At 44.1% G+C, this 17837-nt stretch overlaps 1 protein-coding gene across 1 annotated transcript in view; it reads right to left on the reverse strand.

The window, feature by feature from the left end:
• ift172 (intraflagellar transport 172) overlaps positions 1-17837 on the reverse strand; it is an 86850-nt gene that overhangs the window by 27886 nt on the left and 41127 nt on the right. The window contains exons 21-31 of the mRNA XM_084447306.1: positions 16593-16670; positions 13822-14070; positions 13070-13148; positions 12756-12876; positions 12126-12270; positions 10504-10593; positions 9736-9833; positions 2817-2952; positions 2417-2533; positions 1349-1491; positions 251-344 (exon numbers count right to left, since the gene is read on the reverse strand). Of these exons, the coding sequence (XP_084303432.1) occupies positions 251-344; positions 1349-1491; positions 2417-2533; positions 2817-2952; positions 9736-9833; positions 10504-10593; positions 12126-12270; positions 12756-12876; positions 13070-13148; positions 13822-14070; positions 16593-16670 (1350 nt within the window). The remainder of the gene's footprint in view (positions 1-250; positions 345-1348; positions 1492-2416; positions 2534-2816; positions 2953-9735; positions 9834-10503; positions 10594-12125; positions 12271-12755; positions 12877-13069; positions 13149-13821; positions 14071-16592; positions 16671-17837) is intronic.

Below are 17837 nucleotides of genomic sequence, written 5' to 3' on the forward strand. Positions count from 1 at the left end.
AGGTGATTACTGTTTTTTTGCTTCCCTCTGGAATATGTAGAGAGTGGGTCGTATGCCCACCTCCCTTGTTCTCTGTAAAGCGCATTATGTTGCCTCTGGGTATGAAATGCGCTATACAAATAAAGCTTTGATTGATTGATTGATTGATAAACAACACTTGTGTCCTTGCACTCTTTTGTAGCTAGTCATTTTTAGACATTTTGTGACAATAAGACATTACCAGTGTATCAGTGTGGTGTAAGTAAGTTACCTCATCCTCCAGGTACATGGCACGTCTGAGGTGGATCTCGGGGATCTTCTGCTTGGTAGAGAGGCGGGCCAGTTCAAAGGCAAAGTCAAAGGACCTGAGGGAAAACAGAAGAGAGGAGTCACTACTACACTCTCACCATACACTAGCTACTTCTCCTACAGGAGTCACTACCATACCCTCACTATATACTAGCTACTTCTCCTACAGGAGTCACTACCATACCCTCACTATACACTAGCTACTTCTCCTACAGGAGTCACTACCATACCCTCACTATACACTAGCTACTTCTCCTACAGGAGTCACTACCATACCCTCACTATACACTAGCTACAGTACCATACCCTCATCTTACGCTAGCTACAGTACCATACCCTCATCATACACTAGCTACAGTACCATACCCTCATCTTACACTAGCTACAGTACCATACCCTCATCATACACTAGCTACAGTACCATACCCTCATCTTACACTAGCTACAGTACCATACCCTCACCATACACTAGCTACAGTACCATACCCTCACCATACACTAGCTACAGTACCATACCCTCACCATACACTAGCTACAGTACCATACCCTCACTATACACTAGCTACTGTACATTACCATACCCTCACCACACACTAGCTACTTCTTCTACAGGGCCAGAGAACAGAGATTTATGAGGAGGTTCCAGCATGGTGGCTGTGTCTCAACCTACCAGTGTGCAGGCTGGGGGGTCTCACCCTACCAGCATACAGGCAGGGGTCTCTCACACTACCAGCGTACAGGCTGGGGGGGTCTCACCCTACCAGCATTCAGGCAGGGGGGTCTGGTCTCACCCTACCAGCATACAGGCAGGGGGGTCTGGTCTCACCCTACCAGCGTACAGGCAGGGGGGTCTGGTCTCACCCTACCGGCGTACAGGCAGGGGGGTCTCACCCTCCCAGCGTACAGGCTGGGACACATTTCCAGCTCTGCCTAACATTCTGCTGCTTATTTCAATGAATTGAGTGAGTGAGGCAGCTTCCATGTTGTTGAGAGGGGCTTTATGCCAGGGCAGAGCCCTGGAGGTAGCAGGTGGCCCAGTAGGCCGTCGTGTTTGGCTCACCGGTTATCTGAAGCCAAGTCTATGGCCGTCTCCAGCAGACCAAACTTGTTGAGCAGTTTGACAGCAGCCTCTCCTCCCAAACTCTTAGCCCACAGGTAGGCCACCTGCTTGTGGGCACTGTCTCCCCCATGGCTCTTGGCCACCTGTCACGCACGCACACACGCGCACACGCACACACACGCACACACACAAGCAGTCGGGAGAGGAGAAGGGAACAAAGAAACACAGTTTATTAATATGGCAGGCTGCCAGCATACACCACCACCTCACATACCTACCTCACCTCACATACCTACCTCACCTCACATACCTACCTCACCTCACATACCTACCTCATCTCACATACCTACCTCACCGCACATACCTCACATACCTACCTACCTCATATACCTACATCAACTCACATACATACCTCACCGCACATACCTACCTCACATACCTACCTACCTCACCTCACATACCTACCTCACCTCATACCTCACATACCTACCTCACCTCACATACCTACCTACCTCACCTCACATACCTACCTCACCGCATACCTCACATACCTACCTCACCGTACATACCTACCTCACCTTACATATCTACCTCACCTCACATTCCGACCTACCTCACATTCCTCTCATACCTACCTCACCTCACATACTGACCTAACATACCTACCTCACCTTACATACCTTATCGCACATACCTCACATACCTACCTCACCTCACATACCTACCTCACATACCTACCTCACCTTACATACCTCACATACAGACCTTACCACACATACCTCACTTCACCTACCTACCTCACACCTACCTCACCTCACATACCTACCTCACCTCATCCTTACATACCTACCTCATCTCACATACTGTAAATGCTGAATTTAAGGAGGGAGTGGAAACATGGGAAGGAGGTAGGAGAGAGAAGAGAGGACCTTTTTTAAAACTATTTTTCTACCTTTTCCATCGTTCTAGCAGGTGCCGATTTATTGATTTTGATTACTACTTTTGTTTGTGTTTATAGTTTATTATGCATAAAGACCTGGCTACACATTTAGTGTCTAGGACCTGTACCCGGTATGCGTCCTCCCACATGTCGCTGGAGCGGTACATCCTGACCGCAGACTTCCAGTCCTCTCCCTCCATGTAGTGGTACTCCGCCTCCGAGAGCCGGGACTCCTCCTCCAGCTCCTAACACACAGACAAGGCTGTCAGCCATGTCGTCATCTCTACCAGAGGCTGAGCTCAAAGGACAGCTGACATTTGGATATATAGGACAGGATATATACCATCACTATGCATTTATCAACTATTGTCCAGAATCTATAAAAATAATAAATAATTATCTCCAGATTTCTAGAGCCTTTAATGCACTGCTTCTCAAAGCAGTCTTGGAGAATGAATTACACTATTTAGAGTATGCATTCAAAGTAGCTATTTTATATACAGCATATACAGTATGTGTGTGTTTGACCTTGGCCAGGTGCAGGTGAGTCTCGACCAGTAGGTCAGGGTGGTGTCGGGCCACCAGGCGGATCATGTCATCAAACAGCTTGTTCTTCTTGTACATGGTGATGGCCAGGTCAGGCTCTTCCACCATGGAAAACAGCCTGGGGATGAACACACACACACACACACACACACACACACACACACAGGCAGGTAGATAAGAACATACAAACAGACACACATTAGGGCTGGGACTTTTGCCCAAAAATCATATTCGAAGTTCGTTTATTTATTAATAATAATATTCGAATATATTCGAATTATTATTAATAATATTTTTTACCATTAAATTCTTACAGAAAGACCTACCTAGGTTTTAAAATAAAGTTGTGCACATTCTGTCCACTAGTGGGCATTGTATCATAGGCAATATCGATAAGCAATGATGTTTTCAGAATGATTATCAGATGTCTTAGTTATATCAAGATTAACTGCGAGGGGAGTCCCAGCCCAGCTGATAACCCTCCGTTGCGGGTTGGGGGGAAGCAACGGTCGGCTGGGATCCTGCCTCTCATAGTTAACCAGCAACTGGTCAGTGGACGGTACCAGGCAGCCTACGCTATGTCTGAATCAAAGAAGGTTATCAAACTAGCTGGCTAGGATCATTTAAGCATAACAATCCAACGGCTCCAACTCCCCCAAAAGAACCCCTCCACTGCACAAGCACCAACCCCAATAATAATAATAATAATAATAATAAGCACAAGCTACCGAGTGCAACGTTAGCCTTGCTAACGGAGATAATGCATTTGGAGGAGAGTTGCAGCTGGTGCTAAACGAGGCAAAGGAAGAATATTTTGTGGACTATTATCACATCCATTTCACAGTTGGGATTATACAGAAAGGTGAGGATCGAGCGTGTTGGATGACCAACTCAAATGCCTGGCTAGCTCAATATTGTTGTGAGCCGGAGCCCGTCGCTTTCACTGGATGACTCGTGAAGCATGCTTCATTTATCTCGCATACTAAACATGTTTTCGTGGAGTAGTACAGGTATGTACTAAATCGCATGTAGTAGGCGAGTTGCAGTATGTACTATATAGTATGTAATATGGACATTCGGACACGGCCCAAGCTCCTTGGTAAGGGCTGGGTAAGGGCGATCAACCTCCTTGTTTACATTTTTACTTGCTTACCGATTGGCTATTTGGATCCTGCCGTCACAGTCATACAACGACTATTTTTTAGTAACTAGTTAGTAGTTACTAGTTAAGACAACGCCTAAATTGCCGTGGTGCAACCGAAATTAGACACCAAACTAATATGCGACTAACTAGTAGCAACTAAGAGTTTAGTCAGTGTTTAGGCATGACTACATGCTTGGGTTTATGGTGCGTTCCAGGCAACCCGTAACTCGTGTTTTTCCGACGTCCTACACGTGAAAATGCTCTGGAATGGCAGTAGCCTACATCGATCTGTACGAGTTCACGGGTGGGAAGTTACGGGTTTGACTGCCATTCCAGAGCATTTTCACGTGTAGGAGGTCGGAAAAAACACGAGTTACGGGTTGCCTGGAACGCGTGCTAACTAACGTCACCTCCTACAGGAGCCCAGGTGTCCAATAGCCTTGCTAATGAGCTCGCGATTGCAACTTCACCAGGCGTGAAAAACCCTCTGAATCTGAATCAAAAGCAACGTTTGCTAGCCAACACATTTACAAAAAATTATGCCTATAACAGGTTCGAATATTAAGGGCTGCCTAATATTCGTTCGAATACCAGTATTTCTGTCAATATTCGAATTATATTCGAATCCCGAAGTTCGGACTCCCAGCCCTAACACACATGTATGCACGCACACACCATGGTCTGATTACATTGCTATGCACTGGAATGAGGAATGACTCCATCTCTGATTGGCGATAATGCCGAGCTCACACTACAGCATTCATCCTCCATTCACCCGTCCTGACAGAGGAGAAATCTGCTCTGGGACCTTGGTCGGTACTGTTGTGTGTATCTTGTAATGTGAGGGACTCACAAATCCAATCTTAAACTTCCCGATCGGCTCGCAGACTCATCCTCACATGTTTGATATTTAGGATTTAATCAAACATGTTTAATCAAACATGTTTGATATTAATTTAGGATGATTACGTCACTACTGTACTTTACAAGTGTTAAACGAGTGGCCATTCACAGTCCATTTTGACCTTGGGGTACCTGGGGATTTCATCTCGTGTGTCTGTCTCCGTCTGTCTTTCTGCCTGCATACTGTAGCTTCTAAATATGGTGTTTCCTGTGGAACTATGCGACAGGGGGATTTTTCTCTTGCAAGTGACGGAAGTGTGTCTTATGCAGGAGGGGAGTTTTTCTTCTCTTGCAGGTGACAGCTATGAGTGACGCATTTAGGTGGCTTCGATGACCTTCTGACTGTCTGACTGACATCTATGATTGACGCATGCAGAGGGTCTGATGAACTTTTGACTGTCTATCTACAGTATATGTTTGACGCACTTGTGATGCAGATGTAAGGAAGTGTTCACCTTATAAGGAGTTCCTTCAGACCTTATGTAGAGTTATGCTTATGTGAATTGAAACTGCTTATGGTCAGCATTGACGCAATTAACTGGCCATTGACGTATTATGTTTTGCCCCTGTTGCGTGGGTTTACCTTTGATGTATAGTATAAATACTGAATGTTAGCTTAGGATAGAGAGAGAAAAGGGAGGTCAATCCTTTGTACCAATCACTTGTGATTTCTGTACTCTGTGTTGGCAAAACTTTGCATCTTTTTTTTGCTTTTTGGGACAATTAATTTCTTCAAAGAACTGCCTCCTCTCCAGCGTAAGCTGAACGTCTATAAGGGTTAAGTGACCTATCTGGAATTAGGAATAGTGGCCGACGGGCAACACTCCTTAAATTCAACTCTGGAAAGTGAAAGTATAACCTGCTTGTTTAGAGCAGAATCCGACCAACTCGTTTGACTCTGGTGTTATGGAACCTGGGCTCATAGAGCAAAAGGGGGTTTAACAGACAGACGGTGTACTGTTTGCTATACAGATTCTTAGGAAAACATAAGGCAACCACTATCAGAAAAGACACAAACGACAAACCTAGTTGGTGGTATCTTGTAGGCCCGTTACAACCCCCAATTAGGCGGAACCAAAGGTTTTTTAGTTGGAAACAGAATGACAAAGTCCAATAAACCTTTTCCAAGCACAGTCAGGGGGTATACTCGGGTTGGAGGCAATAGGAATTTGGGAATTCTATGTCACCTCTCAGCGTGAGGGATATAGACAGTTTTAACCTAACAAATAGGAAACTCTGATCTACGGATATCCTACCTATTGTGAACACGTATTGGGAGTGAGATCGGTGGCTATAAGGATTGGGATTTTAGGACCTTTAGTGTACAGTTCACAGGGAGGCAAGAATAGGTTCACATTGAACACATACAGTACAAAACGGCTGAACAGTGAGTTAGACCAAAATAGCTTACCTAAATCTTAGCTGCAGATTTCCTGTTTAGGAAACTGAGTGGGTGTAAACCACTGCCTGTGACAGCCACCGTACAGAGGGATCGCTCTGAACGAACCTCGCAGCGTAAAGCTCTCATCTCACTGAGCGTTCCGTCCTACACAAGCGAGACCAGTGGTTTGTTGCTCCCTCGGGCACGATTTCTTAATAATATCCTGTAGTGTGTGCTGAGCCGTTATTTTCAAATCTTGTAATGTGTGCTTGTTTGAGACTCAAGAGAAGAAAATCTGTTAAGATTCTCCCTATATGCGTGATGTAACCCAATTATAAAATCAGTTAGGATTTTTTAAATCCTGTAGTTTGAGCCCAGCAATTCCCTAACTACTCTGGCCTTGGCTGATGAATCTCTCCACAGGGATCAATACAGCAAACTAGTATTCCTGGGCCTGTATTTATCAAGCGTCTAACACCTTGGGTCCACTGCGTCCGTCAGCGTCTGCACAAACCATCAACCAACAGACGCTAAGGAAATGAATCGATTATAATTAATGACAGCGGCTCCACTGTAGCCGTCCGATGCCTGCGTGCAACATTAAGAGAATCGCCATGGTTAATAAAACTTTTTTTTTTTTGATGGATACTGATGGTTGAAACTGACGGACGTAATGGAGCCAAGGAGTTAGAGTGTCATTTTAGTTTTAAGATATGAGAATTTGTGAAATGTAGTCCTACTTTCAAGCTTAAGAATAAAAGCTATCATCATCAACGTTCTTAAGGTTAAGAAACACTCCTACTCCACCCGATATTGACCCCGAGATGTGTCCTATGTGGTTAGGAGTTGCCAGTAGGGGATGGCACTGAGGAGACAGAGACATGTGTGAGCCTTCCGGGAGCGGAAGGAAGTCCTGGCATTGTTTGACGATGAGTAGTTGATCAAAGTGGGCATCATCTATGTGACCGATTTGATAAGGGATGTCATCACACAGCTAACTTTCGCAGCGAAGGCGAATCAACTAGGCTATAGCTACAGCGTAGTCAACTAACAGCGCACCAGTTTCAAGTCAGTAATTAAGAAATTGGAAAGATTAGGAAACATTTATTTTGAATTCATTTCCAATGTAAATTTTGTAGATTATTTATTGTCAAATTAGGGGTGAATATACACTCTAGAGGTGTAACAATATATCGTGCCAGAATATATCACGATACAGAAACGTCACAAAGGTGAAAACAATATTGTGATATGTTTATTGTATATCAGTGAACACTAGCTACACAACGCTGGTAACAAACATGTCTTTTGTCTCTAGGCCTATCCATGATATTACAACAATTAAGCTCTAAATTCACAGAGTATAATAGTAGAAATGTTGAGAAATGCACTATTGGTGTGAACAGCAGCACTACTGCAACGCTTCACACTAGGGCTGGGACTTTTGCCCAAAAATCATATTCGAAGTTCGTTTATTTATTAATAATAATATTCGAATATATTCGAATTATTATTAATAATATTTTTTACCATTAAATTCTTACAGAAAGACCTACCTAGGTTTTAAAATAAAGTTGTGCACATTCTGTCCACTAGTGGGCATTGTATCATAGGCAATATCGATAAGCAATGATGTTTTCAGAATGATTTTTTTATCAGATGTCTTAGTTATATCAAGATTAACTGCGAGGGGAGTCCCAGCCCAGCTGATAACCCTCCGTTGCGGGTTGGGGGGAAGCAACGGTCGGCTGGGATCCTGCCTCTCATAGTTAACCAGCAACTGGTCAGTGGACGGTACCAGGCAGCCTACGCTATGTCTGAATCAAAGAAGGTTATCAAACTAGCTGGCTAGGATCATTTAAGCATAACAATCCAACGGCTCCAACTCCCCCAAAAGAACCCCTCCACTGCACAAGCACCAACCCCAATAATAATAATAATAATAATAATAAGCACAAGCTACCGAGTGCAACGTTAGCCTTGCTAACGGAGATAATGCATTTGGAGGAGAGTTGCAGCTGGTGCTAAACGAGGCAAAGGAAGAATATTTTGTGGACTATTATCACATCCATTTCACAGTTGGGATTATACAGAAAGGTGAGGATCGAGCGTGTTGGATGACCAACTCAAATGCCTGGCTAGCTCAATATTGTTGTGAGCCGGAGCCCGTCGCTTTCACTGGATGACTCGTGAAGCATGCTTCATTTATCTCGCATACTAAACATGTTTTCGTGGAGTAGTACAGGTATGTACTAAATCGCATGTAGTAGGCGAGTTGCAGTATGTACTATATAGTATGAAATATGGACATTCGGACACGGCCCAAGCTCCTTGGTAAGGGCTGGGTAAGGGCGATCAACCTCCTTGTTTACATTTTTACTTGCTTACCGATTGGCTATTTGGATCCTGCCGTCACAGTCATACAACGACTATTTTTTAGTAACTAGTTAGTAGTTACTAGTTAAGACAACGCCTAAATTGCCGTGGTGCAACCGAAATTAGACACCAAACTAATATGCGACTAACTAGTAGCAACTAAGAGTTTAGTCAGTGTTTAGGCATGACTACATGCTTGGGTTTATGGTGCGTTCCAGGCAACCCGTAACTCGTGTTTTTCCGACGTCCTACACGTGAAAATGCTCTGGAATGGCAGTAGCCTACATCGATCTGTACGAGTTCACGGGTGGGAAGTTACGGGTTTGACTGCCATTCCAGAGCATTTTCACGTGTAGGAGGTCGGAAAAACACGAGTTACGGGTTGCCTGGAACGCGTGCTAACTAACGTCACCTCCTACAGGAGCCCAGGTGTCCAGGTGTGAAAAACCCTCTGAATCTGAATCAAAAGCAACGTTTGCTAGCCAACACATTTACAAAAAATTATGCCTATAACAGGTTCGAATATTAAGGGCTGCCTAATATTCGTTCGAATACCAGTATTTCTGTCAATATTCGAATTATATTCGAATCCCGAAGTTCGGACTCCCAGCCCTACTTCACACCTGCCCTTAGTGTATCGTATCGTATTGTTATCGTCAACCCAATATCGTGTATCGTATCGTGATATTAGTGTATCGTTACACCGCTAATACACTCCCACTGGGTATTGAACCTGTGACACTGTGACATTTCTATATTCTTAATTATGGGAATCCATTCAGTGACTGGTCATTCCTTTGCACTTGGAATTGCGTCCTCTATACTGTCGTGAATCAGCTCTAAGACTGACACTAAAGATTCAGTCCTACACAAAGTGCAGCTTTTAGGCAAGACATTTTTACTAATAAGTCAACTCTTAGCAGTGTTCTTATGAGTAATTCTAAGAAGCTTGATAAATACAGGCCCTGATGTCATGTGTTTGTGGCAGTGCAATATCCATCACAGCTGGGAGGACAAGAGGAGAGAGGAGAGGAAAAGAGAGGAGAGGAGGGCTGTACAGGTCTAGCTATGTAGGATTTGTCTTTAATGGACTTTACCTCTCTGCCTCCTTGAATTTACCCTCTCTCTCCAGGCCCTCAGCTCGTCTGATGTACAGAGCAGACACGTCCTCCTGTGACATACACTTCACCGCCAGCTACACAACCACACACACACACACACACACACACACACACACACACACACACACACACACACACACACACACACACACACACACACACACACACACACACACACACAAATGGGGTTAATGTGCGTGTGTGTGTGCGGATAATAACTACTGAAAATTAATCGAAACTGGAGCGAGTTTTTCAGCGCAAAGATGGAACAATTTAAAAATAGGTTTTGAAGCCATCATGTTCAACTTTGAAATGTAAGTAAAACGTAAAAAAGCAAATATCTTTTAACGTGAACTTAACTTTCGGAAAATGGATTGCGGTAATGTGATATACGATGGGTGACTAGTTTTAGGAGATCAAATCATATTTAGACCGCTATGGTCCTTTAATGCCAGAGGAGGTTTCAGCAACCCCCACACTTTACATGGTCTGCCACTTCGTGGCTGAGTTGCTGTGGTTCCTAAACGCTTCCACTTCCACTCCACGCTAGAATTCAGGGGGCTCTTTAGAATGACCCATTCTTTCACAAATGTTTGTAGAGGCAGAGTGCATGGTTAGGTGTTTGATTTTCTACACCTGTGGTAATGGGACTGAATGAAACACCTTGGGACACATCTCCCTACATACATACATACATACACACATATACACACCACACACACACACACACACACACACACATACCTTATGAGCCTGCTCCCAGCGGCCAGCCACAGTGTACATGTCGATGGCAACTTTGATGTGGTCTCCCTTCATAAATAGACGCTCTGCCACCTGCATTCACACGCACACGCACACGTACACACACACACGCACACAATCTGTCCATGGTAGTGCAGAACCACTTGTGCTATAGGCAAAGACAGCACCACCTCGAGGTTATCAAGGTTATCCATTAAATTCAAGCACCAACTCGAGGTTATCCATAAGACGAGCACGGCCTCAAGGTTATTCGTTAAGGACAAGCACCAGCATCCGCACAACCCACAACTACCACATCTTTCCGTAGGCCTACAAATTAATTTCAATAAGTACTACTGACACTGCTATCTCCTCTCAAGCTCATTTCATATCCTGATTTGCCTGTAATTTGTAGTCTTGTATGTTACTTCAGCAGCAGGATACAGATCTTTCCCTGTGTAAAGCATTTACCTCTTTTTCCCTTCAACCTCATGCTCAATCATCCCACCTCCACTGACCCCCATAATACCAAGTACAGTAGAACCTCAGAGATCTATAATGGACGCACCTCCACTGACCTCCATAATACCAGTAGAACCTCAGAGATCTATAATGGACACACCTCCACTGACCTCCATAATACCAGTAGAACCTCAGAGATCTATAATGGATGCACCTCCACTGACCTGAATACCACATAAAGTAGAGCCTCAGATATCCAAACTTCAGAGAAAGTCTGGTTAATCGAACAGGTGTCAAAACTAGAAATCAATTGAACATTTTACTGTAACATGACAAAATGGCAAATGAATACCACTGACCATTGAGGAAAAACTAATACAAATGCTGTTAGAGACTTTTAAGCTACAGTATAGCTTTCTTTACTGATGAATCACAATCAATCAGAATCAGGTATATTTGAACTGTAGTAGTTGGTTATTTGATTGCAATTTCAATGCCCTTCAGATTGTTATAGAGGGTATTTAATGATTTATTCTGAGTGTAAGCCAAATAAATTTTAAAGTAAATTTGTTGTATTTTGATGTCACTTTCAGAGTTCGGAACATTTCTGAGATCCAAATGACCCTCATTCCCGATGGGTTTGGATCTCTGAGGTTCTACTTTACCCAAATTTCACCAACCTATAGCACTTGTCTATATCCAGTAGCATTTGGCTATAATAGCCTGAATAACTGAACCCTAACCCTGTAGCACGACTAGAGTACAGCAGAGTAGAGCAGAGCAGAGCAGAGCAGAGCAGAGCAGAGTAGAGCAGAGTAGAGTAGAGTAGAGTAGAGTAGAGTAGAGTAGAGCGGAGCGGAGCGGAGCAGACTAGAGTAGAGCAGAGCAGAGCAGAGTAGACTAGAGTAGAGCAGACTAGACTAGAGTAGAGCAGACTAGAGTAGAGTAGAGTAGAGTAGAGTAGAGTAGAGTAGAGTAGAGTAGAGTAGAGTAGAGTAGAGTAGAGTAGAGTAGAGTAGAGTAGAGTAGAGTAGAGACAGACACGGGACAGCGGTGAGGTGGCTGGCTAAGACCTGTCTCATCACAACCTTCAGTGTCTGTCCTATCCATTATCTCTCACCTCATACCCCTGTATGGAGGCGTAGTACTTAGCCCTCTCTCACCTCGTACTCCTGAATGGACGCGTAGTACTGAGCGATCTTCAGGTAGTACTTCCCTCCTGACATGTCCTCCTGGAGCTCCAGGATGTGGACTGCCTTCTTCCACTGGCGAGCTCCGATGGCCGCCTCAATGGCCTTGGAGGAACAGCTACCACAGAGAGGAGTGGAGAGGAGACAGGAGAGGAGAGATGAAGAGGAGAGACAAAGAGGAGAGGTGAGAGGGTTGGAGAGGAGAGGATAGAGGAGAGGAGAGAGAGGAGAGGAGAGAAAAGGAGAGAGGAGAGGAGAGAGGAAGAGGAGAATTGAGCAGAGAGAGGAGAGGAGAGAGGAGAGGAGAGAAAAGGAGAGAGAGGAGATGAGAGAGGAAGAGGAGAATTGAGCAGAGAGAGGAGAGGAGAGAGGAGTGGAGAGGAGAGTAGAGGGGAAGAGGAGAGGACAAGTACTACACTTTGTGTACAACATGTATGTGTAAATCCCATCAGTCAGTCAAGTGATGTGTAGGGATGCAACGACACAGTAGTTAGCCCACGGATCAATACATACCTTGGGTTTTTGGGTCACAGTTTCGTTTCATTTTTGGCACACAATTTGTGCGTAAAATGAAATAAAGTGTGTGTGTGTGTGTGGTCCTACCCAGCCTCTATGTAGTGGTTGATGGCAGCGTCCATCTGTTTCTGCTGGACCAGGTGGTCTCCCCAGGCTTCCTCCAGCCTCACCACCTCAGAAGGGAATGCCAGGCGGGCCAGCTCCACGGCTAACAACCAAAGGTCACATACAGGTTATACCCCAACCCTAACCCTAACACAACCACAGGTCATATACAGACTATACCCTAACCCTAACACAACTCAGAACCACAGGTCATATACAGGGCTGACTAGACGTCCCCCTGACCAGACCAGGGAGTTTAGGTTAGGGTTAGGACCACACCAGGAGGTAATGGGTACCTTTCCTGAAGGCGTGGCCCTTGCAGTAGCAGTCCAGAGCCCTCTGGTTATTCCTGACCTTCTCAAACAGGTCACCAGCCTATGGAGCAAGGAGAAACATCCACAAAGTGTCTATTCCATGCGGTGCTCACTAGCGCCTCCTCTTATTGGCCTTTGTGTTAAAAACACACCAGTAGCAACATACAAAAAAAACAACATGTTTTTGTAATCATTACAGCCCTACATACATCCATATAACATAGAGGCAGATGGAGAGAGACAGAGAAGACGGAGAGACAAGAGAAGGAGTCGGGGTCAGAGAGAAACAAAACAAGACAGAAAAAGAGAAGGAGAGAGAGAGGGAGAGACAAGGAATTACCCTGTTTAGACTTGGTTTTAAAATGCATTTTGGACGATCAGATCACAAGTGGACAGTGCTAAAACAAGTGTGAACGACCACCAAAACGCATTGTGACACGTGTAAACGACAATGTGTTTCGCTGTCCACTTGTGATCTGACTGCTCAAAACACATTTTAAAACCAAGTCTAAACAGGGTCATAGAGAGAGGTAGGGACAGAGAACGAGAGAGACAGACAGAAAAAGAGAAGGAGACAGAGATAGAGAAAGAGAGGGAGAGAGAGAGAGAGAGAGAGACAGACAGAGAGAGAGGGAGAGAGAAAGAGAGGGACAGAGAGAAAGAGACAGGGAGAGAGGGAGAAAGTTAGATGCTGAGAGGCAGGATGTTATCGTGGCCCGCAGGCCGACGCCCACCCTCTCGTAGAACTCCCCCTTGATGAGGGCAGCAGTGATGCGGTTGGTGAGCTCGGCGCTGGCAGCCAGCTGGTCGTGGCTCATGGCGAGGCGGGCAGCCTTGGCCGGGAGGCCAGCCTGCAGGTAGAGGCTGACGGCGCCCTGGTAGTCCCCCTGCTGCTCCTTCACCTCACCAGCCTTCTCTTCTTGACTGGTCTCCATCAGCCACTGGTAGTAGCTCCTCCGCAAGTTTTCCAACTCTGGGTGGCCCTAGGACGCGGACACACACACATGCATACAAACACACACACGCATGCACACATACACGCACACACAAGCACGCAGCCACACACACACACACACACACACACACACACACACACACACACACACACACACACACACACACACACACAGTCAGACTAGATTAGTGGGTCTTCTGTATGATTATGAATCCTTCACCTTGGTTTGATGACTCTGAGCAGCACAGGTGGTAGTTCTTCCCCTAGGATCTTTTTCATGGTTCATGAAACTACTAGTGTTGTCATGGGACAGCATGTCACGGATACATGGTGTCAACAGTGTTGTCTTATGGTGCGTTCAAGACAACTCGGGAATTCCCGACCTCCAACTTGTGAAAAACGAATTCAACGCTTGTCCAACTCGGGATAACAAGTTGGGAACTCGGGTATCATTTTGAGCAGCATATAACGTTGATTAACATGGCGGCATATAACGTTGATGGTAAAAATTTAATTATTATAAAGTGTTTGTTGATGTTTTAACCTGTAATTTGATGTGTAATTATGCAATATATGTTTATATTCTTTATATGTCTCTCTGATTATAGCAATGTGTGGACTTTAACAGCTATTTTACCGGCAAAATTAGCTAGCCAGCTGTTTTGCTAGCTAACATTAGCCACGCTACACAGAGCTTCCTTCTAGCATCCATTCTTTTTTAAATCGTCATGAATCATCATGAATGCAATGACGTCGGGGGTCGGGATTCCCAACTTGGAAATTCCCAAGTCCTTGAACACACCAATAGACATACACAGTAAGCCGTTGTATCAGTGCATTTCTCTACGCTGAGCGGAAATTAAATGAGTGCACATAACAGAAGTAAATAAATATGAACAATATGTATTAGCAACACAAAAACATTACTAGAAAAAAACTACATTTCCTGAGGAAAATGTGTGTGAATGCTTAAGGGTGCGTGTCCACCGGCGAGCTGTATGTAGCTGAACAGCGCCAAGCTTACCGCTGCTTAGAGCGTAAAAGAGCTGGAGTTTACAGATGGCTAGGGTACTGATGTTTTACACCTACATTAGCAATGAGTGTCATGTTTTTGCAGACTGCAGATTAACTAGCCAAGTTACGATAGCTGGCTAATGTTAGCTAGTGCTAACTTTCGCTGTCTCTGCGGTCTTGCCAAAAAATGACTATCCTGGTCATCAGAACGGCCTTTTACAGCCTGCACTCTGGCCCAAAAAGTTCAACTTTTTTCACCTGAAAAAAAGCCTTGAGCTCATGCCGATATAGCGCTAAAAAGCACATGGAACATATCTCTCGTCTCTATAGTACGGAAGAGCATTAGGGCCAGCAGTGGAGTTCTTTTTTTTAAGCTTCCAAGTTTAAAGTCAGAAAATCAGACTTTTTTTATCAGAAGTTATTTCTGACTTTTTTTTCTCAGAAATTCAGACTTTAATCTCAGAAATTCAGACTTTTTTCTCAGAAATTCTGACTTTAAACTCAGAAGCTTAAAGTCGCACTGAAACGGATCATCTAACTTCCGTAGTTTGACGTATTTCCGACGCAAACAAGCTATGAGGGTGGGATATATGTTGAGAGGAATTTGATTGGAACATTGACAAGTGGACGGGTTTTAAGAACTATATTTTAAGAAGGATAGCGTTGATTGACGGGTAGATGTTGTGAAATTATTGGTCTAAAATCTAAGGTACCTGTTGTCGTCATTACACGTGACCTACCGTTTTCCAGGAAGTAAGAAATTATATACTTTGATATAAGATTCCAACAAAAGTAGAATTTTGTAATTTTTTGGGCATACATCGTTGAATAGGTGAACAATTATGTGAACCAAAATGGGACAGAATGCTTTTTTCATTTCAGTGCGAAAAAAACAGCATTAGGGCCAACAACAGATTTTTTTTTAAGCTTCTGAGTTTAAAGTCAGAAATTCTGACTTTTTTTCTCCAAAGTTATTTCTGACTTTTTTCTCAGAAATTCTGACTTTAAAATCTGAAATTCTGACTTTAAAATCTGAAATTCTGACTTTAAACTCAGAAGCTTGGCCCTAATGCTCTTCCGTACTATAGCGCCCTAGAGCTCACTTTCCATTGTAAACTACGAGAAAACAGCACCAGCTCTAAAATACAGCTTGCCGGTGGAAAAACACCCCAACAGTTGAAAAGAAATCGGAAAAGCACTGCTGAACATGCATAGGCTAAATGGGAAAAATGTGAACTATAAACTGTGCAACACAATTTAGTCCACAACACATAGCCTAGCTAATGTTAGCCTACAAACTAACATCAGAAGACAGACTAAACTGTGGTATACTTATGTAGCTAGTTGCAGCAACAGAAAATATTTTAATTTCATCATCTGTCACTCCCAGTCAGAAAATGGCCACTAGCCACAATGCTAATTTTCGCTATGTTAAACTCACATTGACTTATGCTCAAAATGTTAGCGATCTAAAAGTCTGCTATATTTGGCTTTTTAGGTCTTTCGGGAGGGGCAACATAGGATAGAGCGCGTTACCTTGGCCTCAGCAACAGCAATGCAGTCGTCCCACATGTGGAGCTCCTGGTACATCTCCATCACCTCGTCTATGGCATTCTACACACACAACATTATCAACATCATCACCCTGTACTGTACAGTACATACCACAACATGATTGCCTGGTACAGGACACCCATAACCACAACATCATCACCTGGTACATACCACAACATCATCACCTGGTACATACCCCAACAACATCACCTAGTACACACCACAACATTATCATCTAGTATATACTGTACCACAACATCATCACCTAGTACATACCACAACAACATCACCTAGTACATAACAAGACATCATGATCACCTAGTACATACCATAACATCATGATCACCTATTACATACCACAACATCTTCACCTATTACATACCACAACATCATCACCTGTTACATACCACAACAACATCACCTAGTACATACCACAACATTACCTAGTACATACCACAACATAATCACCTAGTACACACCACAACAACATCACCTAGTACATACCACAACATCATCACCTAGTACACACCACAACATCACCTAGTACATACCACAACGTCATCGCCTGGTACAGCACACCCATACCACAACATCATCACCCAGTACAGGACACACATAGAAAAACACCATCACCTGGTACAGGACACCCATACCACAACACCATCACCTGGTAGAGGACACACACATACCACAACATACTGTAATCACCTGGTAGAGGACACACATACCACAACTTCATGACCTGGTACAGGACACCCATACCACAACATCATTACCTGGTACAGGACACCCATACCACAACATCATTACCTGGTACATACCACAACATCATTACCTGGTACAGGACACCCATACCACAACATCATTACCTGGTACATACCACAACATCATTACCTGGTACAGGACACACATACCACAACATCATTACCTGGTACATACCACAACACCATCACCTGATACAGGACACACATACCACAACATCATTACCTGGTACATACCACAACACCATCACCTGATACAGGACACACATACCACAACATCATTACCTGGTACAGGACACACATACCACAACATCATTACCTGCTACAGGACAAACATACCACAACATCATTACCTGGTACAGGACACACATTCCACAACATCATTACCTGCTACAGGACACACATACCACAACATCATCACCTGGTACAGGACACCCATACCACAACATCACACCTGGTATAGGAC

Source organism: Borostomias antarcticus (genome assembly GCF_949987555.1).
Source record: "Borostomias antarcticus genome assembly, chromosome: 12".
Classification (NCBI taxonomy): Eukaryota; Metazoa; Chordata; class Actinopteri; order Stomiiformes; family Stomiidae; genus Borostomias; species Borostomias antarcticus.